The 25998-nt window shown below is 44.4% G+C and overlaps 1 protein-coding gene across 5 annotated transcripts in view; it reads right to left on the reverse strand.

Moving 5' to 3' along the window:
- Positions 1 to 25342, reverse strand: part of ADGRF5 (adhesion G protein-coupled receptor F5) — a 48061-nt gene extending 22719 nt beyond the window's left edge. Inside the window, exons 1-6 of one of the 5 annotated variants that reach the window (XM_075086665.1) lie at positions 24993 to 25342; positions 7886 to 8039; positions 6453 to 6583; positions 4152 to 4212; positions 1950 to 2120; positions 479 to 658 (exon numbers count right to left, since the gene is read on the reverse strand). In XM_075086665.1, the coding sequence (XP_074942766.1) occupies positions 479 to 658; positions 1950 to 2120; positions 4152 to 4212; positions 6453 to 6557 (517 nt within the window). In that variant the 5' untranslated portion in view covers positions 6558 to 6583; positions 7886 to 8039; positions 24993 to 25342. Of the gene's footprint in view, positions 1 to 478; positions 659 to 1949; positions 2121 to 4151; positions 4237 to 6452; positions 6584 to 7885; positions 8040 to 9885; positions 10420 to 24992 lie in introns of those variants that run through there. The other 4 variants (XM_075086661.1, XM_075086664.1, XM_075086662.1 and 1 more) reach the window with 4 other exon arrangements.
- Positions 25343 to 25998: the final 656 nt, after the last annotated feature.

The raw sequence follows: 25998 nt of genomic DNA on the forward strand, positions 1-25998 counted from the left end.
GAGACAATGGGTAGTGCTCCACCCCAGTGACGCCAAGCCTAAGTGTCCAGTCATCAGCCAGGTTCCTAAAAACTCTTGAGCACCTTGTCACAAGAGTCATGAAGTAAAACCAAAGATACATGCTGGGGTTTTTCGTTCCTTCTCTTCTCTTGAGTGCTATGGCACACTTTGGTCACATTTGTAACTTCCTCTGTTGAAATTCTGTTGAGATGAAACTTTCTTTGCTTAGTGGAAGCTGAAAGTCCCAAAGAGGTATGTGAGTGTGGGGCACTAAATATCTGCAAGTACTTGGGTCGAGGTGGGACCACATCACAAAGAGAAGAGCTCTAGACCATCTCTACAGATTTTCCATGGTCATGAGCAATGTGGTAGCCAGCTCAGTCCTGACGTGCTGCTTTATCACACCTTTAACACTATTCCATTTTCTAACCAGTATATGAGTTGTACAATGATGAAGTTCAGCACTGTTTCTCCTTACCTTCAGCCTGAGGCTCACAGTAAGGCCCGTAGAAAGGCATCTCCTTCATGTAGCCACAGGGCATGTCAGGTGCTAGGCTGACAGAAGGACAGGGTATCAAGTCACTGCACACCGCACTTGGCCAGGCATATCCATTTTCACAGGAACAACAGCTATTGTTCTCACCATTGGACAGGCAGACTAGTGGCAGACAGAGGGAGAAATACTATTGGAATAATGTATTGCATGATATATATTTGCCCTGCTGTATCTTTATGCCAGTGATCTCAACTAAATGTTGCCCTTCTTGTGAGTTCACTTGAATGATGCAAACATGATGATCTGACGCCTTGCAAATCTTACTATACTAGTTACAAATTACTAACCAGACTGGTATGGGGATAAGTCTGATCAATCACTGCTAAGTAATTGAATGGACATGTGAAGCCTGACCCTAAAAATTTACCAGCATATTAGCCAGGGTCCTATGATAGATTTCAGACTGGATATTTCTGTATTGCCTGGTTTAAAAGCAAGTGTATAGGCTTTTAAAGGTTGCAAAAGCAAGTAATGGTCATTCAAAGTCCTAGTGGCTAGTGAGATTCTGTGTCCTTCTGACTGTATCATGACAGATGCTGCATGAGAGGTGACATTATCACAAAGTGCTTTAAAGACAAAAGTTCCCTCTAATAATAATTTAAAAAACCCCACCTCACCATAAGCTTTTCTGCTCGTAATGTGCCATTGGCAAAGTAAGGTATTAACAAAGTGATTTTCACACTTTGCATGTGACCCTGAAGGCCTTTAAAAGATTCGTTTGCATGTTGTTTTGAGAACTGATGAATGCTCCCTTTCACTGCTTTATGGGCCACTGATAAGAAAGTACCAAATCTCCTCCTATACTGTCGTAACTGCTTGGTGTGCTCATATATCATGTGCTGTATTATTTACTTGGATGTGATGTTGCACAACCACAACTCATGTAATAAAACCCGTCTGATATCTTGCCTGTAAGAATACATTTAGTGAGTTACATCAGGAAAAGATTACATCTCATGCAGCCTGTCTCTGTCAGGGTCAGAGTACATCCTCTTACAGCAATTTACGTTCCAAATACAAGTGGAGGGAAGTAAACAGTCTGATAACCACTGTCGCAGCTTCCTGAAACTTGAAAGTAACTCAGACTGCTTGTTAGTCAAACTGGAGTAAAATCCTTTGGCTCAGGCTTCCTCTGGCTTTGTCCCTTCCTTAGGAAAAAAAAAAAAGCATTCAAGGGATATTCCTAATGTGGACATTATATAAAGAGGAATGGTAGGATGCAGATAACAAAACCTGCTGTTGTGTGTTAGAGCGTCAGTCTTGTTGGGTCTTTCAGTAGGCAGCAGAGAGAGTTAGTTTTGCTCATTTCTAAGCGTGATGGGTAGTAAAACTGAGATCAAACACTGGCAATAAAGCATATCATCCAGAATATAAAAATAAATAACCAACCCACCTGTTGTAACATTGATGTTTGAAACTGTCATTTCTACATTTGAAATATTTGTTGAAACTGGAAGCATAAGGTTTTTGAAATACTCTTTGATTGGCTCCAGAAAAGATGAATCCATAAGGCTTACTTCAATGTCAACAGTGTACTCCAGAGGGGGTAGGTCAAAAGTAAGCACTGAAAGAGAAATAGCATAAGACTGCAAAGTTGTGTGTGAGGGTAAATCACAAATTGATGGCTTCCAGTTTGGCAGCTGGGCTCTTTGTTGTTATTTAATGGTAGCTTAGTGTGGCATTCTGCTTAGGAAATCTTGCTTCTTACTCAGCAGATATTCTGCAAGTATTTTATCTGCTGCTTGTCTGACAAAAGACAGATTTCTTTGGTGTCAGAGCAATAGGAAGCTGATGTAAATGGCATTATATATAAACAGAAAAGCTGTCTCATCCCTTCTCTCCTTTGACTCAGCAAGTGGATGCATTGTCAACCACAGACTGAAGCCATAAAGGATTATCTTGTGACCCCTGTACTGCTAAGAGGCTTGGGGTTTTTTCCACACCATGTATTTAAACTTGCATAGAAGATGTGTTTATAGATGTCATCATATGGATGCCATCCAGAGGGACATGGACAAGCTTGAAAAGTGGGCCCATGTGAACCTCATGAAGTTCAACAAGGCATCAAGGCCAAGTGCAAGGTCAGGGCAATCCCCAGTATCAGTTCAGGCTGGGAGATGAAGAGACTGTGAGCCCTGCAGAGAAGGACTTGGCGGTACTGATGGATGAAAACCGGACATGAGCCAACAATGTGCGCTCTCAGCCCAGAAGGCCAACCGTGCCCTGGGCTGCATCCCCAGCAGCGTGGGCAGCCGGGCGAGGGAGGGGATTCTGCCCCTCTGCTCCGCTCTGGGGAGACCCCCCTGCAGTGCTGCGTCCAGCTCTGGGCTCCTCAGCACAGGAAGGACAGGGACCTGTTGGAGCGGGTGCAGAGGAGGGACACAAAAATGGTCAGAGGGCTGGAGCACCTCTCCTATGAGAGTTGGGGTTATTGAGCCTGGAGGAGAGAAGGCTGCAGGGAGATCTTATTGCGGCCTTTCAATACTTAAAGGGGGCATATGAGAAAGATGGAGACAGACTTTTTAGTGGGACCTGTAGTAACAGGACAAGGGGGAACAGTTTTAAACTGAAAGAGAGTATATTCAGGCTAGATATAAGGAAGAAATTCTCTACGATGAGGGTAGTGAGGCACTGGAATAGGCTGCCAGAAAAGTTGTGGGTGCCCCCATCCCTGGAAACATTCAAGGTCAAGCAGGACGGGGCTCTGAGCAACCTGATCTGGTTGAAGATGTCCCTGCTTATTGCAGGGGGGCTGGACTAGATGATCTTTAAAGGTCCCTTCCAACCTAAACCATTGTCTGATTTTATGATTCTGTGTCAATCTCTGACCAAACAAAAATTTCCACCCCTTTTGTTTGTGCCTTTACTACTGTACTGGTTTTGGCTGGGGTAGAGTTAAATTTCTTCACAGTAGCTTGTATGGGCCTATGTTTTGGATTTGTAATGAAAATAGTGTTAATAACACAACATTCTAGTTCTTGTGGAAAATTTCTTACACAGCATCAAGGCTTTCTCTTTTTCCTGCTTTGTCCTCCCAGCAAGTAGGCTGGGGGTGCACAAGAAGCTGGACAGGGATGTAGCTGTGACAAGTGAACCCAACTGACCAATATGATGTCACACACTATATGACCTGGAGCATGTGGTCCACACCATATGATGTCACACTCAACAATAAAAGCTGGAGGAAGAAGAAGGAAGAGGGGGACATTCCGGAGTGATGGCGCTTGTCTTCCCAAGTAACCATTACACATGGTGGAGCCGTGCTTTCATGGAGATGGCTGAACACCTGCCTGCCTGTGGGGAGTAGTGGATGAATTCCTTGTCTTGCTTTACCGATTAAACTGTCTTTTTCTCAACCCATGAGTTTTCTCACTTTTGCTTTTCTGATTCTGTCTCCCTGCTGGGAGACAGAATCCTCTGGGGGGAGAGTGAGCAAGCAGCTGGGTGGTGCTTAGCTGCCAGCTGGGGTTGAACCACACCAGCTACTTCCCCTTGATGGTCACAGTTCAGTACCTCAAGAGATGCTGTCCCCGATAGTGATTTCACCCTCGGCTTACTAGAAATCTGCTCTGTTACCACAGATTTGTATACGTACTGTTTCGCTTCTGCCTGTGCATCTCTGACTGGAAGCTTTCCTCTCCTAGCGCACTGTCAAGCTGTGGAAAAAAGAGAGTGATGTTCTGTGAAAAGACAAGAAGAGAAGCTTTAGCTTCTGTTGTTGGCATGAAAGAATTAGTGAATAAAACACCAGCATAGATAATTTTTTACCTCCAGCAATCTTTACCCCTCCCCACCCCCCTTTTCCTCTTCAAACAGAATATTTATATTTCCAAGCAGGGAAACGTTAAACACCAGTTAAGGGATGTACTGAGATTGCAGGTGTCTCTATGCCTACCTCTGCAAGGCAATTGTCTCTGCCTAGCAGAAATTCTGTGTTGGAGCTGCAAACCAGCTATGGGGCTGATGCAGTGCTCTCAGTCCTGGGCCAGCTTGCAAGCTTCTTGGGAGACCTGGCCACTCAGCCTTTGAATCCAGAAAGTGATTACCCTCATATTACCCTCACATTACCCTCATACCCTCGTATTACCCTCATATTACCTTCCTCTTCATTCTGAGCTTCCAGCTCTGCAGTAGCAAAGCCAGCCTCAGTAGAAGTAGAAAGGGGAATGAAATGTCTTGGCTCCAGCTCAGGTGTCAGGTCCACTCTTTTGTGGGCTACCGGTAACACACAGTTGACCAGGGCAGTGGTGGCACAATTACAGTATGACTGGGTTCATGCGGGGTGGAGCCAAGTGAGATGCAGACCATCTTATTTTTGTAATCATGCCCTAAACATACATTGGCACCACAGTTAGCGAGAAAGGCTCAAGAACAAGCGAAGACGCAGGCAGGAAATTTGCAGCTTTGCCAGATTCTTAAGTTCTACTGAAATCTTTATTTACAAAGAGGGTAAATAGCTTGGCAAGTCTTAAGTCATCTCTTTACATAAAGGAACCATCTGGTGTGTGATATCTTCATATCGCAGCTGCGCCGGCAGTGAAGATCCCAAGGTACGTTTGCATTTTTGCACTGCTAGAGGAACTACCTTTCACCTTAGAGATTAACTGCAAAAGTTACAAAAAGCCCACTGTGATCCACTTCTTCCCCCAGTGGTTTTCTTTTTTAATCATTCTCCCAAATAACTATAGGGTATTTCTATATTGTTAAATGCTTCACATATTTCACACCATTAAGTGCTGGATCATTTGTATGATCAACCATGGATTAACAGTGCTAAAAATTAAATTCTTACTCTTTTCATTAAAATGCATAACTGTTGAGCTGAAGACAGTTTGAAAAAAAAAACAGAGCAAACAAAATACTTGGTCACTATTAGACATTTGCCAAAGGGCAGACGGGGCTGCTGGAACCAGCTCTATCTTGGTTTGCCAAGACAGGGGATGGCAGCAGAAACAATTTAGGGAGTTCTCACCTTCCTCTTCACCTCTCCTTGCCTTTTTTCAACCTGCCCAAAAGAGCACATTGTGTCCTGGTCAGGCCATCAGAACTAAGGTCCCTGTGGTGCTAGGGGCTGAATATAGATGTTAGAATCTGTTTTGGCTTGATAGGGTTCATAATGTAGAAGTCAAAAGAAGTATCTTCTGATCTAATAATAATTTTGTTAGACCAAGGGCTGGTAGATTTGTAGACTAGTTTTCTTTACCAGCCTATATTAACTTCCATTCGGTCAGTCCCTTTGCTTCTCTGTTCCTCTTCTGTCATTTCTAGTTAGGGACTATTTGTGCAGAACAGTTACCAAACCCATATACAGGATGAAGCACAAAACAGATTTCCATAATTTGCACTATTGATGAAACAAAAGAGGTATGTGAAAATTATTGAAAAAGTGATAAACTGAAGTAAAGTGTGAGTCCAAGCACAACATCTAAACACCAGTCACTCAGGAGTGGCATTTTAGTCAGCTGTACTCGTGTCCTACCATGAAGAGTGGTGAGGCTCCTGTCACCTACCTGTAAGCCTCTTTGGACCTAAGCTAGTTCTGTTGACTTATTTAGTGTCTCTCTCTCATAGGAAGGGTGAATCCCATCCAGGAACAGTGCCCACGTAACTGTTACCTAGGACAGCAATTTAAATCCCTTGCAGACTAACACAAGTGAAAATCCAGAAGTTTTGCTCAGTTCCTTCTGGAGAGGCTTTAAGACTGGGAGGCAAGAAGAACCCGTTCCTGGATTTCTCCATCTCTTTAACACACTGGGGAGACTCTGGGTTCAATTTCCCCACCTGATCTTATACTGACTTCCTCTAAGGTTTTGTGGATGTAAAGGAGAACTACAGCAGCCGGGTGCTACAGGCAGAGACCAAATGAAAACCAATGAGGCTGGGAAAGGATACTCACTACATGTTGGATGAGTGGATCAAAGTTTGAGTCCTGTGATGTCTGGCAACATGCTGTGACCAGCAGATATAGGCACTGGAGACCTGCAGTAATCAGGGACGGCATTTTGTCCAGTGACTTTGCTGTACAGCCTGGGAGGAAAAAGCAGCACACGGTAGGAAATAGCAGCACACTACAAAACCAGTATGTTCAGCACACTCTGCCGGTTCATTCCATCCAAGACAGAGCACAGAACAAGACCTGTAATTATTCCTCTGCCACTGTCACAGACTGTTTCCCTCATATCCCCTTCTTTTCACTTCAGCTGTCCCTACTCAAAACGGAAGGAGAAAGAAATGGCTTGGAGAAAGAAGAGTCCTAAGTAGATTCCTAACAGGGATGAATGAGGTGCTAGAAATTCATCTGCAATGAGAAAAGTTGACATTGGATCTTCAAATATTTCTCACAGTGGTACTTGGAAAATGCACTGGCAGAACATGAGGGAATAGTCAGAAATTTTGCTGTAAGCGAGGGCCTGTCCCATTGCAGCAGGGAGAGCTCTGCTACTGGCCATGTCCCACTCTGCAGAGGGCTGTAGTAACATCATGGGCTCAGCTAGAGATTTCTGTATGTTTGTTACCCTTGGCTAACAAGGGAAACAATAAGAGTGATGCCTCCTGGGAAAAATCCATGTAATTTTTAGGTTTTAGTATACATCTCCATTAATTGCACTGAAGTTAACAAGTAAATAACCTAGAATCCAAAATTACTGACACACCAGAATATAATGGGGTGCCTGAAATAATAATCCAGAAAAAATAACCTTTTCCAGCTCATTAATACCTAAATATCATTTGCTCATGCAGTAGATTAGATCATGAAATACGAAGGGAGAGACAAAACATGCATGGACCCTTATAACAGGTGCTGACACATTCATGCAGCCAAAGGAAATAGAGAAAGGAAGCTGAAGAACATGTAAAAATATGAATTTTGCAATTAATATGCACTCTCTGATTAGTCCTAGCAAAGCATTTCCCTAGCTCCAGAATGGACAGCTAGTAGAGAGCTACAGGAAAAGGCAGAAGCCAAGCAGACTGTGAAAATCATTTTAAGAAAGAAAAAACACTGAGAAAAGACTCATAACAATAGTAGTGAACAGCACCTGAGTGGATAACATCAGCTTGATTAAAATAATAAGATTTTGTAAAATTGTGATCTTTTTTTATTAAGCTCATACAAACTCAGGCTTTGAAAGGCTGAGAATCACCAGGAAAAAGCAGAAAAATCAGCACCTCCTGAGGTGATAATGAGCATGGGCAGTGGCTGCCTATTGCCACCACATTGCGTACCAGAACTGGTGCTCCCTGGTAGACAGGGTGATTCGCTTGACTTTCCTGCTCAAAAGAGCCCATGACAGAAATTTACAATCTGAACAGGATCTGTGGTCTCACCTTGTGAATGGACAGACAACAGCAATGAGCTTATAGCCAAGCAATGTACTCGATGTCACTGAGGCGGGTTTTCAGCAGGGACTTGTCAGGGTTTCTCATCAAAGGTGGTTCTCAGAGACATTAATCTGCAGTGAGACTTTACCGGGATACTGACCTGGTTAAAAGATAGGAGACAAAAGTAGGAAGAAAATATTTGGTTGTCCAATACAGAGATGCCATCACCAGAGCTCCACAAGAACGTTGTGTAAGCCCATGTCTTACCCTCTGTCCTCAAGTGGTGTGGAAAAGGCAGTGATTAGTGCTACAACACTGTGGAAAACTTTAAATGATTGAGACTAACAAAAGCAAAGTCTGCCTGTGAAGGTCTGCACGGAGATCTCAGGTTACTGAGTCACTGTCATGAAATTCAGCACTGATAAGCGTAAGGTAGAAAGAAATGCTCCTGACATTATTAGTTCTGTGATGAGCTTGCAATCGGCTACTACCACTCAGAAATGGGGTCTGAGGAAATGTCAACTGAACTCTGAGGAGCAATTAAAAAAGGAAAAATAATTTTAAGATATTCTAGGGCAACAGAGGGGAAAAAAAAAACAACAGAAAACTCTGCTATCTAGACATTTGAGTTGACCCAGTATGGCTGCTTTTATGCTCCTATATAGGAATAACCAGAAAGCAAGACATCTCACTGATTCAGAATATCTTCCTACCCCACCCCAAAATCCATTAAAAAAAAAAAGACCGTTGCAGGCTTTTTTTATCCCATGTCTGTCAGAATTAGGGGAAGGAAAAAAAAAAAGATAGGGGAAAGGAAGAGTCTCTTCAGTTTCCTGGCCATGTCCATCAGTATATCCGGCATTCTTCAAAAAAGAGTATTTTGCTATTTTGAAGACATCACCCACTTGTCATAACCTCAAGACTTCCATTCATCTGGCTGATTCCAAGACCAAGATGGATCAAAATGGATCAAGAGGGAAACATTGCCAAGTTATAAGCTGTGACACAAATCCTTGAGATAGTGACATGACTTAATAATAGAAACACTAAGAAAATGAAGATTCCTGAAAGTTTTGTGTATGAAGCATATGCTCACAGCACATGGTACGATAGCTTAATCCGTACAAGGAACTCGTATTTCATTTGTAAGGTGTTGATAAAACAGATACTAGAAAGGAAAAAAGGTCATTAAAGAAAGTTTATGGGGAGGTTAAACAGCACCTGCTACAGTTTTGCATGTATCTCTTGCACTATTCACAAACTTGCATTCATATTCAAATGTTGTGGGTCAGCCTCTATTTTCAAATAAACCCTTTGTGCAACTGGGTAGTTGAGACCAAATGCCCGGTTAATTGTATACATAAGAAACCATATAGAGGACAACCCATGAAAATGAACCGTGCTGCTACTCTGGCTTTGATAGTAAGTGAAAAGTCCAAAAATCCCAAACCAGTATCTAGAAAGCCAGAATACCAGCAAACAAATATCACATTGCAAATGGGAAAAATATTAATGTCCTTCTCAAGTAATGTGGCTGCTCCCCTTGCTCATTTAATGTCTCAGTGAAAAAAGAACTCCTGTAAATTTTTCAGCAAGCAATTTCTCTAGTATCTATGTACCTTCTGTTGGTAAAACTGAAGCTATGTGGACACATTCATCATTTCTCATACGCATTATCTCCTGGGAGAAAATAAGTATCTTTGACTTATAAAGCACCAGAGAGCTAAAGAAGCCCAAGTTTGCTACCATATATCTTTTTCTGAGCATTCAGGCTGAAAAAGGTTTAAATTTAACTCTAAAGTGAAGAAGATTCTTAGAGCAATAGCAAGGTCTCACCCAGGACATAGGTGATCTGCATGACTGCATTTTTACTTCTTCTGTAAGTTTTTATTTTTCATAAATGTTGCAAAATGACACCCTCTCTTGCAAATCAACCCAGCACAATAGTTACTATGCCACACATTTTAGAAAAGAAAGAAGATACCCAGAGATATAATCTGGCTTACCTTCTCTGGTGATTCAAGTAGAAGATCATCTAATTAGATCCATCTTAACCATCCTCTGCTTTCTATTACAGTCCAGGCTGCTTTGATCTCTCTCAAAGGGAAGCCAAGATACAGGAACTTGTATAATTAGCTGAACATGTTATTATTGCCCAGAAAACAAGTTGCCTTTAGAGCCTGCACTCAGTTTTCAAGTGTGAGGATGACCAGAGATGCCACTGCAGAAAACCCACAAGGCATTTCAAGAGGAGACTTTTCCTGATACCATTCATCATTTAATACTCATTATTTCCCCCTGCACTGATCTAAATCCTTCAGCATTTTATCTACAGATTACTTTATCAAGTGGACCAACTTGTTCTGCTGCTGTTACTCACCTGCTTTGTTCTGACAAAAGAGGGTGTGAGGACTGAAAGCAGTAAAATAATATTTTGTAGCTACAGCAAAATGTTTGTGGGCTTTGACTTAAACAACAAGGGAGGAAACCCCTAAAGTTTTCCTGCCTGAGCTGGAAGCATGCTTGCTGAGGGCTGGAGCTGGCAGGCATTAGGGACATGCATCGGTGCCCTTAGAGAAGCTGCACAGAGGTGCAGACCTACGGCTGTGATGGCTCTGTGGAAGGTGGGGAAGAGCAGGAAATTCCCAGAAACCAGGGAAAATGGATGTGTTATGTATGTTCCCGCCTTGAACTAAATCTGGAGCTGGAAACCCGCTGCACAAACAGGGGACATCTGTCCCAATAGCAATGGGGTCCTTGTCCCTACAATGTTCGATCACAGCTGGTTTATCAATGGAGTTTGTTTCCACAGCAGTGAGTGTGAGGCAGTGACTCACTAAGCTCGTGCAATGTCTGTGGAAAAGCCTATAATTAAACTCATGTTGTGGGTGATGTTTTAAACAGTGATTAATTCAGGAGACAGGACTATGGAAAGAACTTCTGTTCCCCCACAGACTAGAAACGGTCCCTGTGGAGATCCTGACTTCCAATAAGAAGGCAATGGGGGGCAATAGCCTCGTGGGGTAGGCACATGTGCCCCAGGATCTCCAGAGCCACCATGCAGCAACTGAAGGCCAGGCGGGACACACCAGGGCATGCCAAAAAGGCACACGTCTCCGGGGGAGGCAACTGAGTCAAGCTGTAAATGCCACTCATTGTCACACCGCAGAAGGAAAAAGGAAGCAAAAAAGTCAATAAGGTGCCTGATAAGGTGACATGCCTTTCCCACTTCTACACTAGTTCCCAAATTAAGGGTTTGTGACATCGGGGCCGATCCAGCAGTTACAATAGGGTCATGCTGCCAGCCGACATCGGCAATTTCAGGCAACAGGAGGGATAGCTGTCATGGCAACATTGGGCATAGTTTGGGTTGCTCTTGGTGTTATCTGTCTAGAGGAGTAGTAGTGATTGTTGTGTCACAGTGAGATTGGACCAGGTCTTCAATCTCTATCAACTGCCTGTGGTGAGTGTGCTGGTTGCTCCGTTTCTAACAGCGCTAAAACATGTCACAGCGTTTTGCCTTTTGCTGGATCTGAGTCACAAAAAACAAAATGTGTGTTTAGCAAGGATTGCCCTGCAGCCTTTGCAGGTGTCAGCATTTACTGAGGATGCTAAGGACATCACAATACGTGACTGTCAACTTCTCTTCAGTGAGCCAACTTGAGGTTGCATTGTCCTTGGCAGCAACATTGCCTATTCCTCTTCCCTTTTTCTGCCAACCTGGTCACCTGTTGCTCCCCACAATGTGGTGAGCCAGCCCTCAGCCTGCCATTCTGCAGCAGTTTTAAGGTGATAAGTTGGCATGATTGATGCCTTCATTACCCTTAAAGCTTGCCCCCACTGTTGCAGTGCTATTGCTCTGGTTTATTGCCCACTCAAACTGGTTCAGGAATCTGAACAAACAGAAAACTGAGGCTACATCTACAGCACTAAACACAACCACCTCTCTCTCTGCAGACGGGTTTTATGGCTGGTGCCTTCCAGACTCTTCCCTGAGCCAATTTAACTCACTGTTCCTGCAGAAAATTAAACCAGCAACAAGGCTTCTATCTTGCTTTCCTCTGTGTGAGTCTAATCAGCTCAGGGAAGGGCGCAGTGAGTGCCAGGGCCAGAGCAAGGAGAGGAGTAGATATGTGGCCCCAAGCAGGGAAGGGGGAAGGAACAGAGGTGGGCAGGAAGGGCAGGAGGGTAAGGAGAAAGAGGACCTCTTCCCTTCTGCCCTGGCAAGCAGTTCAGCATGAGTCGTGGTTTATGCCTACAGAAACAACTGTGTCGTTTTCACCCAGAGTTGCACCCTTGGCTGTCTTCTTACAAGTCTAGGTAAGCAGCGGTGCCAGCGCAGAGGATGAGGTGAAGAGGAGGGCAGGCTTGGCTTAGACTGAGTTAGCTGTGGTGGATCCACACCTTTCTCATCGGCAGCCCTTTACTGGAAAACTGATCTGATTTAAACCCTCCTTACTGTCCTTTTTTTTTGTTGTTGTTGCTATGGCTTTCAACAATTTTAACCAACAGCACCTTGGGGTGTGGGGATGGGAAAGAATGTCAGCAAGGGGAAAGGATTCTTTAAAAGAGGAATTTTGCTCAAGATGCTGTATCATCAAACTGCAGTCTAAAGGTATGAGAAGTCTTCGTTCACTTTGCAGGAGAACATGAAAATTGCACAATATCAGAGCATTAGGTATGATTATTAGGTAATCAACTTGGTAGGTTAGTACAGGGGGACGTCCCGATCATCCTGCTGTTCTTTCCTGTATGCATTTGTCATGTACTGTTGTGTTACCAGAAGCTGGAGCTTCCTGGATTTTAAAGCTTTAAAGTTTCAACCCCAGAATACTTTCAGTTTAAATATCTGGCACTTAGAGAGCCATCACAGGCTCAGGAAAGCAAGCAAAAGTGTGTTAGAGGATATCTGCTCTGAAGGAGGAGCACTCATCCAAAACAAGGCAGACTTACGCTCATCCTGTAATTCACTAGAAATGTGCTAATTCACTGGAAATGTGAATTATTTCCAGTATATATTTCATCTAGCATGAACACAATAGACCACGGTAATGTTCCCGCATAGCTGTAACCTGAGAGACACTGTTCAAAGCAAAAGTAAATGTGGAACCAACGTAGAAATGAAGTTAACAAGATACGGCCCTCTTGACTTCTTCATTCTAAGTTCTGGCTGGTAACACTTCAGTCTTATCTCTAGGATCTAACCTCAGCAATTTGTGTAACCAAATACTGTTGCCACCTGTATCCCAAACTCAGAAGAAGATGCAAAACTGCTCAAAAGCTGGATGCAACATGTCAGGTTCTTACACCATTTGCCATTCTTACTATTTTGAGTCTGAGTTTTGCACAGTCAACCTCTCAGAGAGATGTGTTTTAGAAGGACAGAGTGATTCTGGAGCATATTGGAATTAATAGGCAAATTACTTTGAGATAAAAGGTTTGGGGGTGAATCTGGCAATGCCTGGGGCTTCACTTATTCTCTCTCTCACATGACTTTATATAGTTTTGCCCACCTCAGTCTTGCAGAAAAGAATCTGGAGGGAATCCTAGCAAACTGCTACCTAACTCCACTCAGCATGATGTTTTTGAAAATAAATCTAAACTCATTCTGAAGTTTATTAACAAATATTTTTAATTTAAGACCTGGAGCATAATAGAAGTACTCTACTTGATGCTGTTGATGCCTTGGCTGGAGTGCTGTGTCCGGATGTTGCTGTATTGGAGCGCACCCAAAGGACAGTCATGTGAATGCTAAGACATGAGCAGAGTACGACCTTGTGAACGAGTTGAAGGTTGTTTGGTTTAGAGAGAAGACAGGTAAGGACACAATAACAGTCTGTCACTTGTTAAAGGACTGACATAAATGTTCACAGTAATAGCCAGGTGAAGGATGATGTGAAATCACACAGTCTGAAGCAAAGATAAGTAAGCTGGTGATTATGGAATATGTGTAATTGTAAAGGTTAGAAGCATTGAATTAGGCTACACAGGACAGCTGCGAAGTTCCCTTCAGTGGAGGTTTTTAAGAACAGGCAGGAAAATTGCTGACATGGAAGAGAGCCCTTGATTCTGTCTTCATGTGAGTTTGTGGCAATGGAGCTCCAGGTAGATTGTTTGTTGACCTCTTCCAACTACCTCTTTGTGTTTCTCTACACTGCTTCAATTTCTGTGCAGTGAATGAGTTCAAAAGGTTCAGAGGAGACATGCAAGACCACGACTCTGTGTACTCAGAGCTGTGTTTGGACTTTGCTGCATCCATCTTAGACAAGTTCAGGAATTCCTTTCTGGACCTCTCCAGCACAACATTCCCACAGGTTTAAGCACAGAGGAAGTGAACTGTATCTACAGCCTTATTAAGGGTTTCCCCAAAACATTTCCAGAGAAGGGATCTGGTTTACACACATTTTCCATCCATGTTTATTACACTTTTCCTTCTTAACCTATGACTTTAAATTCCTTTCATCTGTAAGCCTCCCTATGAATTGGTGATGAACTTTGTACATACTCAAAAAGTCTACAACGAAAATGAAAATAATTTAGTCCCAGCTGTCTGCAGATCAGGCTCAAATCGTACCATGACAAAGCAGAACTTTCTGCAAGAAGCAAATAACTATGTAAGACTCATGTTTGCGAGGCACAGTAGCTGAAATACAAACTACTCAGCCAGATAATTGAGAGCATAGAAAATACTGCCCAGTTGAATGGCCAAATTATCATAGCCTTGAAGCACTCCTAATCCTCTGAGAGCAGCCAACAGAACTTTCTGTGAGCGTTTCAACATAGCCTGGACAGCACCAGCCAGCCCTGGAACATCGTCCTAGCCCTCCCAGGACAGTTCACTGTTGGATTTACTGCTTGTCAGTGGAGACCAGCAATCTGCTGGATCAGTGAGGGTATTCTGACATGAATAAGCATTAACTGCAATAGCTATTGGCTAAGCATTAGCTAAGGGAAGAAGAAAGGTGAGAAATATTTGGCAAGACAGTAGCACTGTCTTGGTTGCTGACTAGATGTATAGCTGACCAGCCTGGAAAGCTACCACACTAATGCTAGACCTCTGGCCTACCTCTCTCATGGGGCTAGGTAACAAAGTTCACCTGCACTTACAGCCTTTTCACTGTGTTAGGAGAGGAAAGGCCTGCTGAGAACCAGCTTTTCTTCAGAGTAGGCACCTCCATCTTTAGCTCATGGCTTCTATGGCCTTACTAGTGTAGCATGGTGCAGACACATCTGGGTTGTACCAGAGCTAGAAGTAGCATGTTGGCATGCTGTAAAATCAATCCCTGCAGGAGGGTTTGGTAGCTCCTGTCTGGTGGCCAGACTGCTTCTATAGACACTCTCACAGCCCCGTGGTTCATTACTTGGGTTCCCTAGCTCAGGTAACCTCTGTCAACCCAGTGGGACCTGGCTTATTCCACCTTATCCTCTGTCTGACTCCCAGATTTCCACTCTCTTGTCTCTTACAGGCAGACACATTTGGTAGCCTTTCTTAGCCTGCCCGGACGTGTCTTCATTCTAGAGTCTTTGGGGCAACATTTCTCATTTGATACCAGGCTTAATGATGAGAAGATTTCCTGTTTCTGGATGGATCTGAAGCACAGGGTCCATTCCCGCACTCCCCAAATGAGAATACACAGACATACTGGAGTGAGTCCAGCAAAGGGCCATGAAGATGCTTAAGGGGCTGGAGCATCTGTCATACCCGGAGAGACTGAGAGAGCTGGGACTGTTTAGCCTGGAAAAGGAAAGGCACAGGGGGATCTTGTCAATGTCTATAAATAACTGATCAGGGAACTAAAGAAGCACCAACCCTGGTGTGGATTCTTTGGTGAGGGATTATGAATGCAGAAGTGTAAGTTGAAAGAAGCATTTCTGTGTTAGAATACACAGTTAACCACCCTCATGCAGCCGTCCCAGATAGAGATTTTACTGCTGTTGGCTGAAACTTTTCCATATTCTGTGTCTGGGAACGTGGCCCCTCTTACGCAGAAGCAGAGATGGACACACCTTTGGCATCAACGGGAAGAGGATAACAAGCAACTGTGTAGCCGCAACATGTCTTCAACCTGCAGAATTCTTTGGGATGTGAATATGAGTCCATAGCCTACGACCTCAGCCCTCTCCTAGGGCTGTAAGACATCCTGGGTCACTGAGGCTACGACCTCTCTGTGTCATCAGCCTCCTATATTCATTCTGTTTTAGAGCTTAGCCAAGCCTCATTTTTAAAGCAGTTAATGGTGTGTTTTTACAGCTTTGTTCACACTGAGAGATCATTCCCCAATGTCTCTAACGAGTACTGGTTGCTTAATGCCACAAGCAGATTTGCAGCTGGTTGGATCCACGGCTCCTCTAGCCCAGCCACTTAAGCAAAGCGGGCTGCAGCAGGCGCCCTAGGGAAGCGTTTTCCAAAAGCAAAGTAAGCCTGTAGCAGCATGTCTTCAGAATGTTCTTTCCACCTCTGGCTGTCAGAGGTACAGGGACCCCTGGAGGCAGAGGCAAGACCTTGGTGTTTAATAGCCCTTCACAGCCCATTAAGCTTACACAAGGTGGATGAAGTAAACTAAAAGAAAACCTGGGAGAGTGTCAAACATCTCTAAATGTCCAGGAGCAAGGAGGTCTAAATGTCCTTTGCTTGCTTTGAGCCTGCCACTCATTAGGGTCAGGTCTGGTCCTTAATTACCAAGCTGGAGGGCTTATTTCCTCCATGGCCTCATAGCTGCACACGTTGTTTTTAAAATTCCCCATCAGTTGCCTAGGCTGAAGAGTCCTCTGCCATTCTAGCACCGCAGTCATCCCACCTCTTTGGTACTCGTTCTGCTCTGCACCTTTCCAGCTGGGCTGTGCCTTTTTTGAACTTAATTAAAGTCAGTTGTCCCAATGCCAGCATTTTCCTGTGTCTTAAATAGCTTTGCCTCCCTTTAGGCATTTTGGATGCAATGCCTATGGTGCCATGAGACCTGTGGAGGTGAAGTATGCATGGAGAGAGGAGCCAGGAGCTGCTATAGATTAAAAGGTGTGAAGGGAGCAGGTGTGTCTGCCACAAGACAGTCTAGCTCCATGGCTGCCCAAGTAGCTTATATCAGCTGAGCCCTATTTTACCCATTTCAAACAGCCACCGAGTGTTTTTTTTGAGAGGCTTGATCTCTGGGGATAAAGTCCTTGTTTTCAGTGACCATCCAGTTTGTTCTTCCTCAGTGACAAAAGAAGAGATTTCCCTTCTGTGCATAAAACATGACCTTTGGGTAGTGCGTAATAATTTGGATGATCAGACAATGTTTGTTTCAGACCTAAAACACACAATGACTTTAAGAAACACACACCCAGGCACAACAATATTTCATGAGAGAGTTGGCTAAAAGGGAAAGGGGGGACAGGGGAAGTTTCACTGACCTTAGATAACACATCTGAATGCGAACAAAAATAAAATAAACACAAATTAATCAAGGACTCCAAATTGAACATTTTAGTGATAAGCATTCAAACAGGCAATAAACAGGCTGTGAGATATTTTCTCTGTTGTGTTTAAGGACCTGTGCTATGCCAGCTTGGTGCCTAGCATGGTGCAGGGGGCTGAGCTAGCTGGTATGCTAAGGGATCTGTAGGAGTTGAGCTGAGGTTTCGTTTTCAGGGGCACTGTGGGGGCAATTTTTATTTTTTGTGAGTTAGTTGTGTGCAAACACATGTCATGGCACTCATAAGTGAAGGGATTAATATTCTCCATGTCATGTAGCACATTAGAATTCCAGGCTGAAAATAGTGGTAGCAGAAACCAAAGTAAGAAAGGCATTTAAATCAGCACTTCACTGGGAAAAAGAAACATTGCCCAATTTTTCCCTGCTTCCTGCCATTTCTTCCTCACTTCTGCTCAGGAGGTTTTGCCCAATGCCAATTAAAGGCTCCTGCTTCACCTTTGTGTTGGAGTTTTGTAGAAGGACCAAAGAAGAAAATAAAAAAGAAAATGTGAAACAATGGCTTCCACTCTGCTATTTCAGCTCTTTGCACGTAGCTGAGTACCATATAATTTGAAAGGCTGTGGAAAAGCACACACAAGCATGCATTCACTCAACTCTGATGTCTGGGATCAGAGCAGGGACGGAGCCATGAACCTTCTCTTCCCTCTCCTCATCCTTCTGGAGCATCTGCAGTTATTAGCATCAGGCCTATCTCACAGCTAATATCAACGAAACAAGACATTTAGAGCTCAGCTGTTTGTGGGTACAGGGAAGGTGGAACTCTCCATCTACTCACTACTAAATCGATATAGTGAAGAATGAAGTCTAACAACATCCGTTGAAGTGGAATTTCCATGGGCTTCAATGACTTTTGGACTAGGTCCCTAAGTCAGGCCAGCCACAGGTTACTTCTATAGGCCAAAGTACTAGAAAGTCTGATGACTGCACACTTCCTGCTTGTTTTTGTTTTATTAACCTCTCGATTTTTTTCCTGTTATTGCTGCAAGCACAGCTGGCTGTATAGGAAGCTACTGCAAGTTGAGTAGGTGTCAGCCATTTGGCATGTCTATAATCCTGCTCTGCACAGCAGGAGTTTCCTGCCTGAGGGCCTGGCCTGTCACACCTAGCAACAAAAATGTAGAAGTTCAGAATAGCACCCACCTTTTGCACAAAGAATCATATAAATGAAGGAAATCCCCTAGATCGGTGAAGGCAGGTGTCTATTGCCCATATGTCATAATTCTTTTCTGTAATGGTCAAGCCCGAGAGAAAAAATAATTTTAACATTTTGTTTCACTGATCTCATTTCCAACCCTACTATTTTTCTACTGGTCTGTCGTGCACAGCACAGGATAACTCGGAAATGCTAAACAGTGCTAGTATCTAACTTATTTGAAGGCTACACTTGCCTAAAATATTTTCAAAATCACCAGACTCCTTCCATTAGTTTTGAGATCAAGACAGAGTATCATCAACACAGATGGGACTAGTTTATTTTACTAATGTTCAGAACACTTTAAGGAATATTAGATTTCAGACAGGTGCTTGGCCTTGTTCACAATGATGTCACACTTTAGATTTAGACCAAGGATGGGCAAGCCTTGTGAACCCCTATGTTGTATGTTGGGCTCACATGGTGCAAAAACATGCCAATGCAGACATCTTGCACCTGACAGCAGGTTTGCTCATGAGACCCAACACTGAGCTGGGTAGAGGAGTGGTATTTCTCAGGCCCCAGAGTGCCTTTGGAGAGCTTAAACAAACACCTGCCATGAGATGTAGGGTCAGAGTAGATGACCTGCTGAGGTCTCTTTCTGGGAGACCTAGTCAATAGTTAGCCTGTTCCCTGTCTCAGCCAATGACAAGATTCACAGAAATGATTCAATGGACAGTATGGGCCAGGGGCTGTTCCCAGCCAGCTGCACAGCCTAGGCTGCCTTGTAATAGAGGGAAAAGGAGAGTTCAATATGGAGGTGAGCTGTGCCCTGACAGATGGCCTCAGGGTTAGGGAACAACTTCAGTCTTTCACACTGCACTGCTGCTGTTGCATGTGTTTTTCCTAATCTTAGCATGCTGTAAGGTAAAATGCACGTTTTGAGATTGGGAATATTCTTTAGCTTCTCTGCCCTCAGTGAGACGTGCCTAATTTTGGTGGCATCTCCCATGGCAAATCTTCAGAAGCACCTGCGTTCCCTTTGCTGACTGTACAGGCAATCTTTTACTTCAGTAGGAATCGCCTCTGCTTCAACACCCTCAAAAGCATCTGCACTTACATTTGGGCCACAGGAAGCCTCCCTTAACTGTTGTCAGATGGTTGTGTCGCAGAATCACAGAATGATGGGGGCTGGAAGGGACCTCTGGAGACCATCTTGTCCAACCCCCCTGCTGGAGCAGGCACACCCAGAGCAGGGGGCACAGGAACGCGTCCAGGCGGGGTGTGAATGTCTCCAGGGAAGGGACCCCACAGCCTCCCTGGGCAGCCTGTGCCCCTGCTCTGGCACCCGCACAGGGAAGGGGTTTTGCCTCATGTTCAGATGGAACTTCCCGTGTTCCAGCTTGTGCCCATCTCCCCTTGGCCTGTCATTGGGCACTACTGAAAAGAGCCTAGTCCCATCATCCTAACACCCCACCCTTTAGATATTTATGGGTATTGATGAAATCCCCCCTCAGTCTTCTCTTGTCCAGGCTGAACAAACCCAGGTCTCTCAGCCTTTCCTCATAAGGGAGATGCTCCAGTCCCCTGATCATCTTGGTAGCTCTCCCCTAGACTGGTCTTTGCCAGGTTTAGTACTATGATGCTGAAACAGTGCTGGAGCTACTGTTGCAAGGTTAGCCAGAAATAAGGCATTTGGGGAACGAGCAGGCAGCTTTTGAGGCAGATTTACATGAATTGCATAAAGCACCTCCACTGTGAGGACAGGCTGAGAGAGTTGGGGTTGTTTATCCTAGAAAAGAGAGGGCACTGGGGAGATCTTATAGAAGCCTTCCAGTACTTAAAGAAGGCCTACAGGAATGACGGAGAGTCACTCTTTATCAGGGTGTGTAGTGATAGAATGAGGGGTAATGGTTTTAAACTGAAAGAAGGTAGATTTAGATTAGATATTAGGAAGAAATTCTTCACTGTGAGGGTGGTGAGGCACTGGAACAGGTTGCCCAGAGGGGTGGCAGATAGTCCATCACTGGAAGCGTTGAAGGCCAGGTTGGGCGGGGCTCTGAACAACCTGGTCTAATAGAAGGTGTCCCTGCCCATGGCAGGGGGGTTGGAACAAGGTGATATTTATGATCTCTTCCAACCCAAACCATTGTGTGACTCCATGATTCTAACGCCCTGTGTGTCATTACTGAGAAAAGGGCCAGTGGTTATGAATGACAATAGGACTTTTTAAGCTGTAGGCTTGAAACAGAACGGACAGTGAGAGGAAGGAAGTGTCATCAGTCCTGTTTTACAGCCGCAGAGGCTTGAGGCGTGCATAGGCTCATCCGGGAGCTCAGCCACAGGATGAGTCGACCCAGACTTTAGGGACCCTATGCAGGAATTCAAAGAATTTCTCCCTCAAGAAGGAAGAGTAAAACGATTTCAGGAGCAAGGGGCATGCTGTGAACAGCCTGTCATAAGGCACGTAGGGACAGCTTTGGAATGAAGATGGCTTTTACACGCTCAGACCGATGGTTGTCAAAGGCCAAGCTTGTGGTTACAGGAGTGAGCCAAAGCAGGAACTCTAGCAGAACTTTACCTCGGTGCATGAACAATTGGGGGAAGCTCTGCTGTTTTGAGGAATTTCCGAGGACAGTAAATTACATACTAGATCACAGATCTATTTTGTTTTTGGGGAAGGCATTTGGAAATTAATGTTTCATATTAAGATTTAAATGGGGAATACATACAGTTCTGTTACGCATGGGCATCCTTGAACCTGGCCTGCCACATTTTCTGTCCTGTTGAGGTGAGTTGAAGCAAAGCCTGAGTTCACAGCAGCCAAACATGTAAGCAGAGCCTTGCTAACACTGCGCTTCAGTTCTCTGCTGCCAGAAAAGGATGATATTACCTGTCCCTAGTTCACAGGGTGTCTAGAGAACCTGGGGCAGGAATAACCCACGAGTGCTTTCACTAACAGACTGATAAAGCAAGAGCTGTAGAAATACCTAGAAGGCAAAAGAGACACAGCTCCCCTTTCAGCCAGAAGGAAGGATTTCAATGACAGGAGTGGTCCATTTTAGGTGATCTCTGAGTTCTTCCTAAAACAAATATTACTTTGTGTAAATCAGCTGATTGAGATGACACAAGGGAGTTAAAGTTTTTTTCTGGGCTGGCGAAAAACTTTTGTTTATTCAAGAGTGCTCCATTACAAGGTGTCTAAAAGGTGGGCTAGATATCCTATTGTGGTGGGCTGACCCTGGCCTGCAGCTAAGCCACTTGCTTATTCCCCACCTGCCAGTGGGACGGGGAAGAGAATAGGAAGAGAAAAAAGTGAGAAAACTAGTGAGTTGAGATAAATACAGGTTAATAAGGAAAAGAAAGAGGAAAGAAAAAATATGTTATGTGAAGGTGATCACTCATCCCACAAGCAGACAGGTGCCCAGCAAGTCTCCAAGCAAGGCCCACCATGGAAGTCCAGCCTGCTTCTAACACCTGTTTTTTATTGCTGAATATGATGTTATATGGTTTGAAATATCTCTTTTGTGAATTTGGGTCAGCTTTCCCAGCTGTATCCCCTCCCAACCCCCAGCGCACTCACTACAGAGGCAGAGTAGGAAAGAGAGAAAGCTTTGATTCTATGTAAGCAGTGCCGAGCAACAGCCAAAACACTGGTGTGCTATGAACACTCTTTTAGCCACAAATCGAAAACACAGCACCCTATGGGCTGTTATGAAGAAAGCTAACTCCATCCCAGCCAGACCCAGCACTCCCATCTTCTTTGGCTTGCTCAGATGGGAGTTCTGATGGAGACGGGAGGGCTTTGGGCAGAATTCATTACAGGCTTCCACAGGGATAAACTGAAGTTTGGAGAGAAGATATGGGCTGGGTGCAGAAATGACGGATTAAGTTTACAACATCCACGCCATGTCACAGGATGGCTGTCAGAGTGAAACCTCTTTTACAGGACAGGACCAGGAGCAGACAAGCCCTTAGAATAGGCTGCAAATACAGTAAAAAATAACATGCAAATGTAGTACTGTAATTACTAGACAGCCTGCCACAGTGGGTTACCTGCTCTGCAGGAGCTGTTCTTCCCTGCAAAAAACGTGGAGTGGATCATTCCTCCATCAGAGAGAAACAAGCCATTGCAAAGCATCTTTTGCAAGCTCTTTCCCATGCTCCCTGTTCCTGCCCACTCACCTTGTGCCGTGCATCTCACCCACTTTCCTAATACAACCCGTCCAGCCCACTGTAGGGCCACCATCACAGCCCTCCAGCTTCTGCCTTTGCCCAGGGCTGGCCCAGTCCTTACTCAGGATGCTGCCAAGCACAGATAAGGGGGACAAGCTGCAGCTTCGTTACCACACACAGCAGGTGCTGGATCAGAGTAGTTGATGGGTGGTAACTGCCAATAGACATGCTGAGCAACATGCAAGATCATTTAAGAAATAAACTCTGCATAACCATGCAGCTACAGTGAATCAGCTCATGAACCACAGTTGACCCCCTCTTTGAGTTGACAATCCTAACAAACTGTTTCATGGAAAACTGGAAAATGGTTTTCTGAAAGGAGTTTTGTCCTGCTGTAGCTTCATCCCATTTGGTCTTAAAAAGCCATTATTCTTAGGCTAAGATTAATTCCAGCAGCAAATCATTTCAGTTTCAAGTGCAAGTGCATTTCAGTTACAGTGTGCAAATATAGCCCCAAAACTAATGATGCCCTCATGGACGATGCAATTCACATCCATGCTTGCCTATTGTAAACCCTTATTTCTTCTGGCAAAATGTTAATCGCAGCCATGAACAGCGGCAGCAGCAGGAAGGCTTTCTTGATCAAGATGAATGGGTTAAAAAAGGACCTCTAGTAAAGGCTGCACTGGTCTTTTGTATTTTAACAATGACAGGAAGCTCTGCCTAGTTTGAGGAATTTCCCACGTCTCCAATTCAGACTTTGAAAAACTGCTTTATTAAGCCTGTCTAAGAGGTGTTAAAAAAATAAAAATAATCGAGGAGATTAGGACAAAGATTAGGACAAGAGCCTACGCATGTTCTGTTTGTTTGTTTTTTAAACCTGGATCACCGGAGGCAAACTCAGAGGAGTCCAGGGAAGTTAAATAATGCCAAATGCCAACTACTCATGCTCGGTTCCTGCTGAGCTGGCCGAGCCATTACTGAATTCGGTCAAGTGTCACTGCTATGCAGATGCTAAAGATTTGCCCCTAAATTTCCTTATGTATCACTTCATTCTGCAATATTGCCAGACATCGCAAGTCAGATTGACAGAAATAGATGAAGAATTTTCTAGGTGAGAGGAAGCTCTCTGGGTTGAAAAATGGCATTTTCACCTTGCAACAGCAAGTGATGGAGCAAGGAGAAATGGAGTGTCAGGCTTTCAAATTCTCAATGTCCTTTCCCTTGCTGTTCTCTTGCCTGTTACAAGCTCATTGTCTCCCATAAAACTTGTTACTGAAAGTGAGAGTTACAGCATTCAAACAATTACACCTTTCTCCCCCAAATCTGAAAGCTCCTAATGCATGTAGGTGAGCATCACTTTCTCGTTGATGGGGAGAGAGAAACAAGGTTGTACAAGGTCAGACCACAGTTGTGTTTTTTTCTGAATTGCGATCATTTAAGCAACCAGTGGATTCTGCTGCACCAGAGGTGTTTGGATGGAGCAGGACTTTTGGGGTTATAGACAACAATGGAGGTGAAAGCATCAGAAAGCACCTCTGCATCCCCCCTGACACTGAGCACTGGCAACAGCACTCCAGCACTCGAGCATGACACCATAAAACTGGCTTTCATTTAAGGAGCTCAAAACACAGGCAGAAAAGAACGAAAAGAAGATAAAAGTGACACTCAAAGACAGTATGCAGCAGTGTCTCAGCCTGTGGCCACAGGTTCCCCAAGTCCCTCATCCCTGTCAGCAAGCATCACTTAATATGAAACTGAAGGGACGTGCAGGAGATTGCCCTTAAAGAAACAAAACCACCATTTTATACAGCTGACAAAAACACAGTGCCTGTTATCTGCATTGCAAATCCCAGCCACTGTAAGCATATAACAAAGTAAACAAAATCCAAGAGCTATAGCAGTCAGTCTGGTTTTTTTCTGAAACTATGTAGCATGCCTTGGGAGGTAGTACATGCAGTCCAGATTAGCACAGTATTTCCTTGCACAACTCTACCTCTGCAGCCCCAAGCTTAAACTAGATTAATCACAGCCTCTATTAAAATTCACTAGCCAAACTAACAGACAGTAGCATTTTGTCAGAAGCTGGAATGGCTTAATTCATACCCTGAAAAGCCAAAATCATCCTCCAGAAAAGTGTCAACTAATCACCACAAGATGAAACATGCTCTGATCACACTTCCCGCAGTAGAAAACTGCAGCAAGTTTACCGGTCATGCAAAGCTTACACTGCAATCCAGCCCTGAAAATTCCTTCAAGCTGCCTTCACCTGCCCGAAAAAGTTAAACCACACAAGGATATTGATGCTAAATTTTACACACATCATCCGTACCTGTAGGACAACAAGTGCTGGTCGTGTCTGAGTCTTTTCCAAACTTGTCCTCCAGTGCTGAGAAGGAAACTTCCCATCCAAGTGTCAACTCCTGCCTCAGTCTCTGCCCTTTGTTCTGCCGAGAGCTCAGGACACACCTGCTTTTCCGTGTGTGCTGTTGGTTGTTGGGCTCAGGGTTAGTTTTTTGGTTTGCTTTTCTTTTTGGGACAGATTAAACAGCCTGTGAGCAATATCTCAATAAGAGAGAGAGAGAGAACCTTTTGGCTTGTGGTGATTTAATCAAGCAAACCTTGTGACCTCCCTTTCCTGCCATCAGTGGGAACCGATCCCTTCTCTACCAGCACGGGGTGGAGTTGCAGCTAAAAAACACAATCCTGAAAACGCTATGCTGGATGGGCAGGGCAGAGCTTCCTTCTCCGTTTGTTGTGTCAGAGAACACGCTGAATCCTGCTGGTCCAAAACTCGGAGGCGACCTCTGTCCAGGAAGGAACCTGGGAAATGTTTTCTAAGCGCTTTCCTGCCATGAGGGGGAAAGTGAATGCAAGGGATGCTTGGGTCGGGGTGCTCACAGAGCTGCTGGATAGTGTAATTTCAGGATGAGGAAAACAGTTTTTGGTCATCAGGGGTGTGGAAGTATAAGAAATTACTTTTTTTTTCCCAGATGTGAACTGTTCTAAGAGCTTCATTTGTCACTATACACAGTGATCTGGAGCCTAAACTGTGCAGGTGCTTCTCAGACTTTCAGCTGCGGTGCCTTTCATGCTAAGAGGTGCTGAGATGCTCTGCAAATTAATATAGGAGAGCCTTTCCACATGGAGTTCCTGTTCAGCAGCACCCCAGTGAGGCAGCTGTGGCACAAGGGCTCCTTGTCAAGGTGCAGAAGAAATGCGGGCAGGGTCATGCATCCAGGACAGCTACCCCTGGAATAACTTCCAAGCTGTGCTGTGCAGGTCTTGCTGCCTCACACTGGGGCTCCCAGAGGGGGATTTTTATGCACTAACCAAAT

The sequence above is a fragment of the Phalacrocorax aristotelis genome, chromosome 3 (genome assembly GCF_949628215.1).
Source record: "Phalacrocorax aristotelis chromosome 3, bGulAri2.1, whole genome shotgun sequence".
Classification (NCBI taxonomy): domain Eukaryota; kingdom Metazoa; phylum Chordata; class Aves; order Suliformes; family Phalacrocoracidae; genus Phalacrocorax; species Phalacrocorax aristotelis.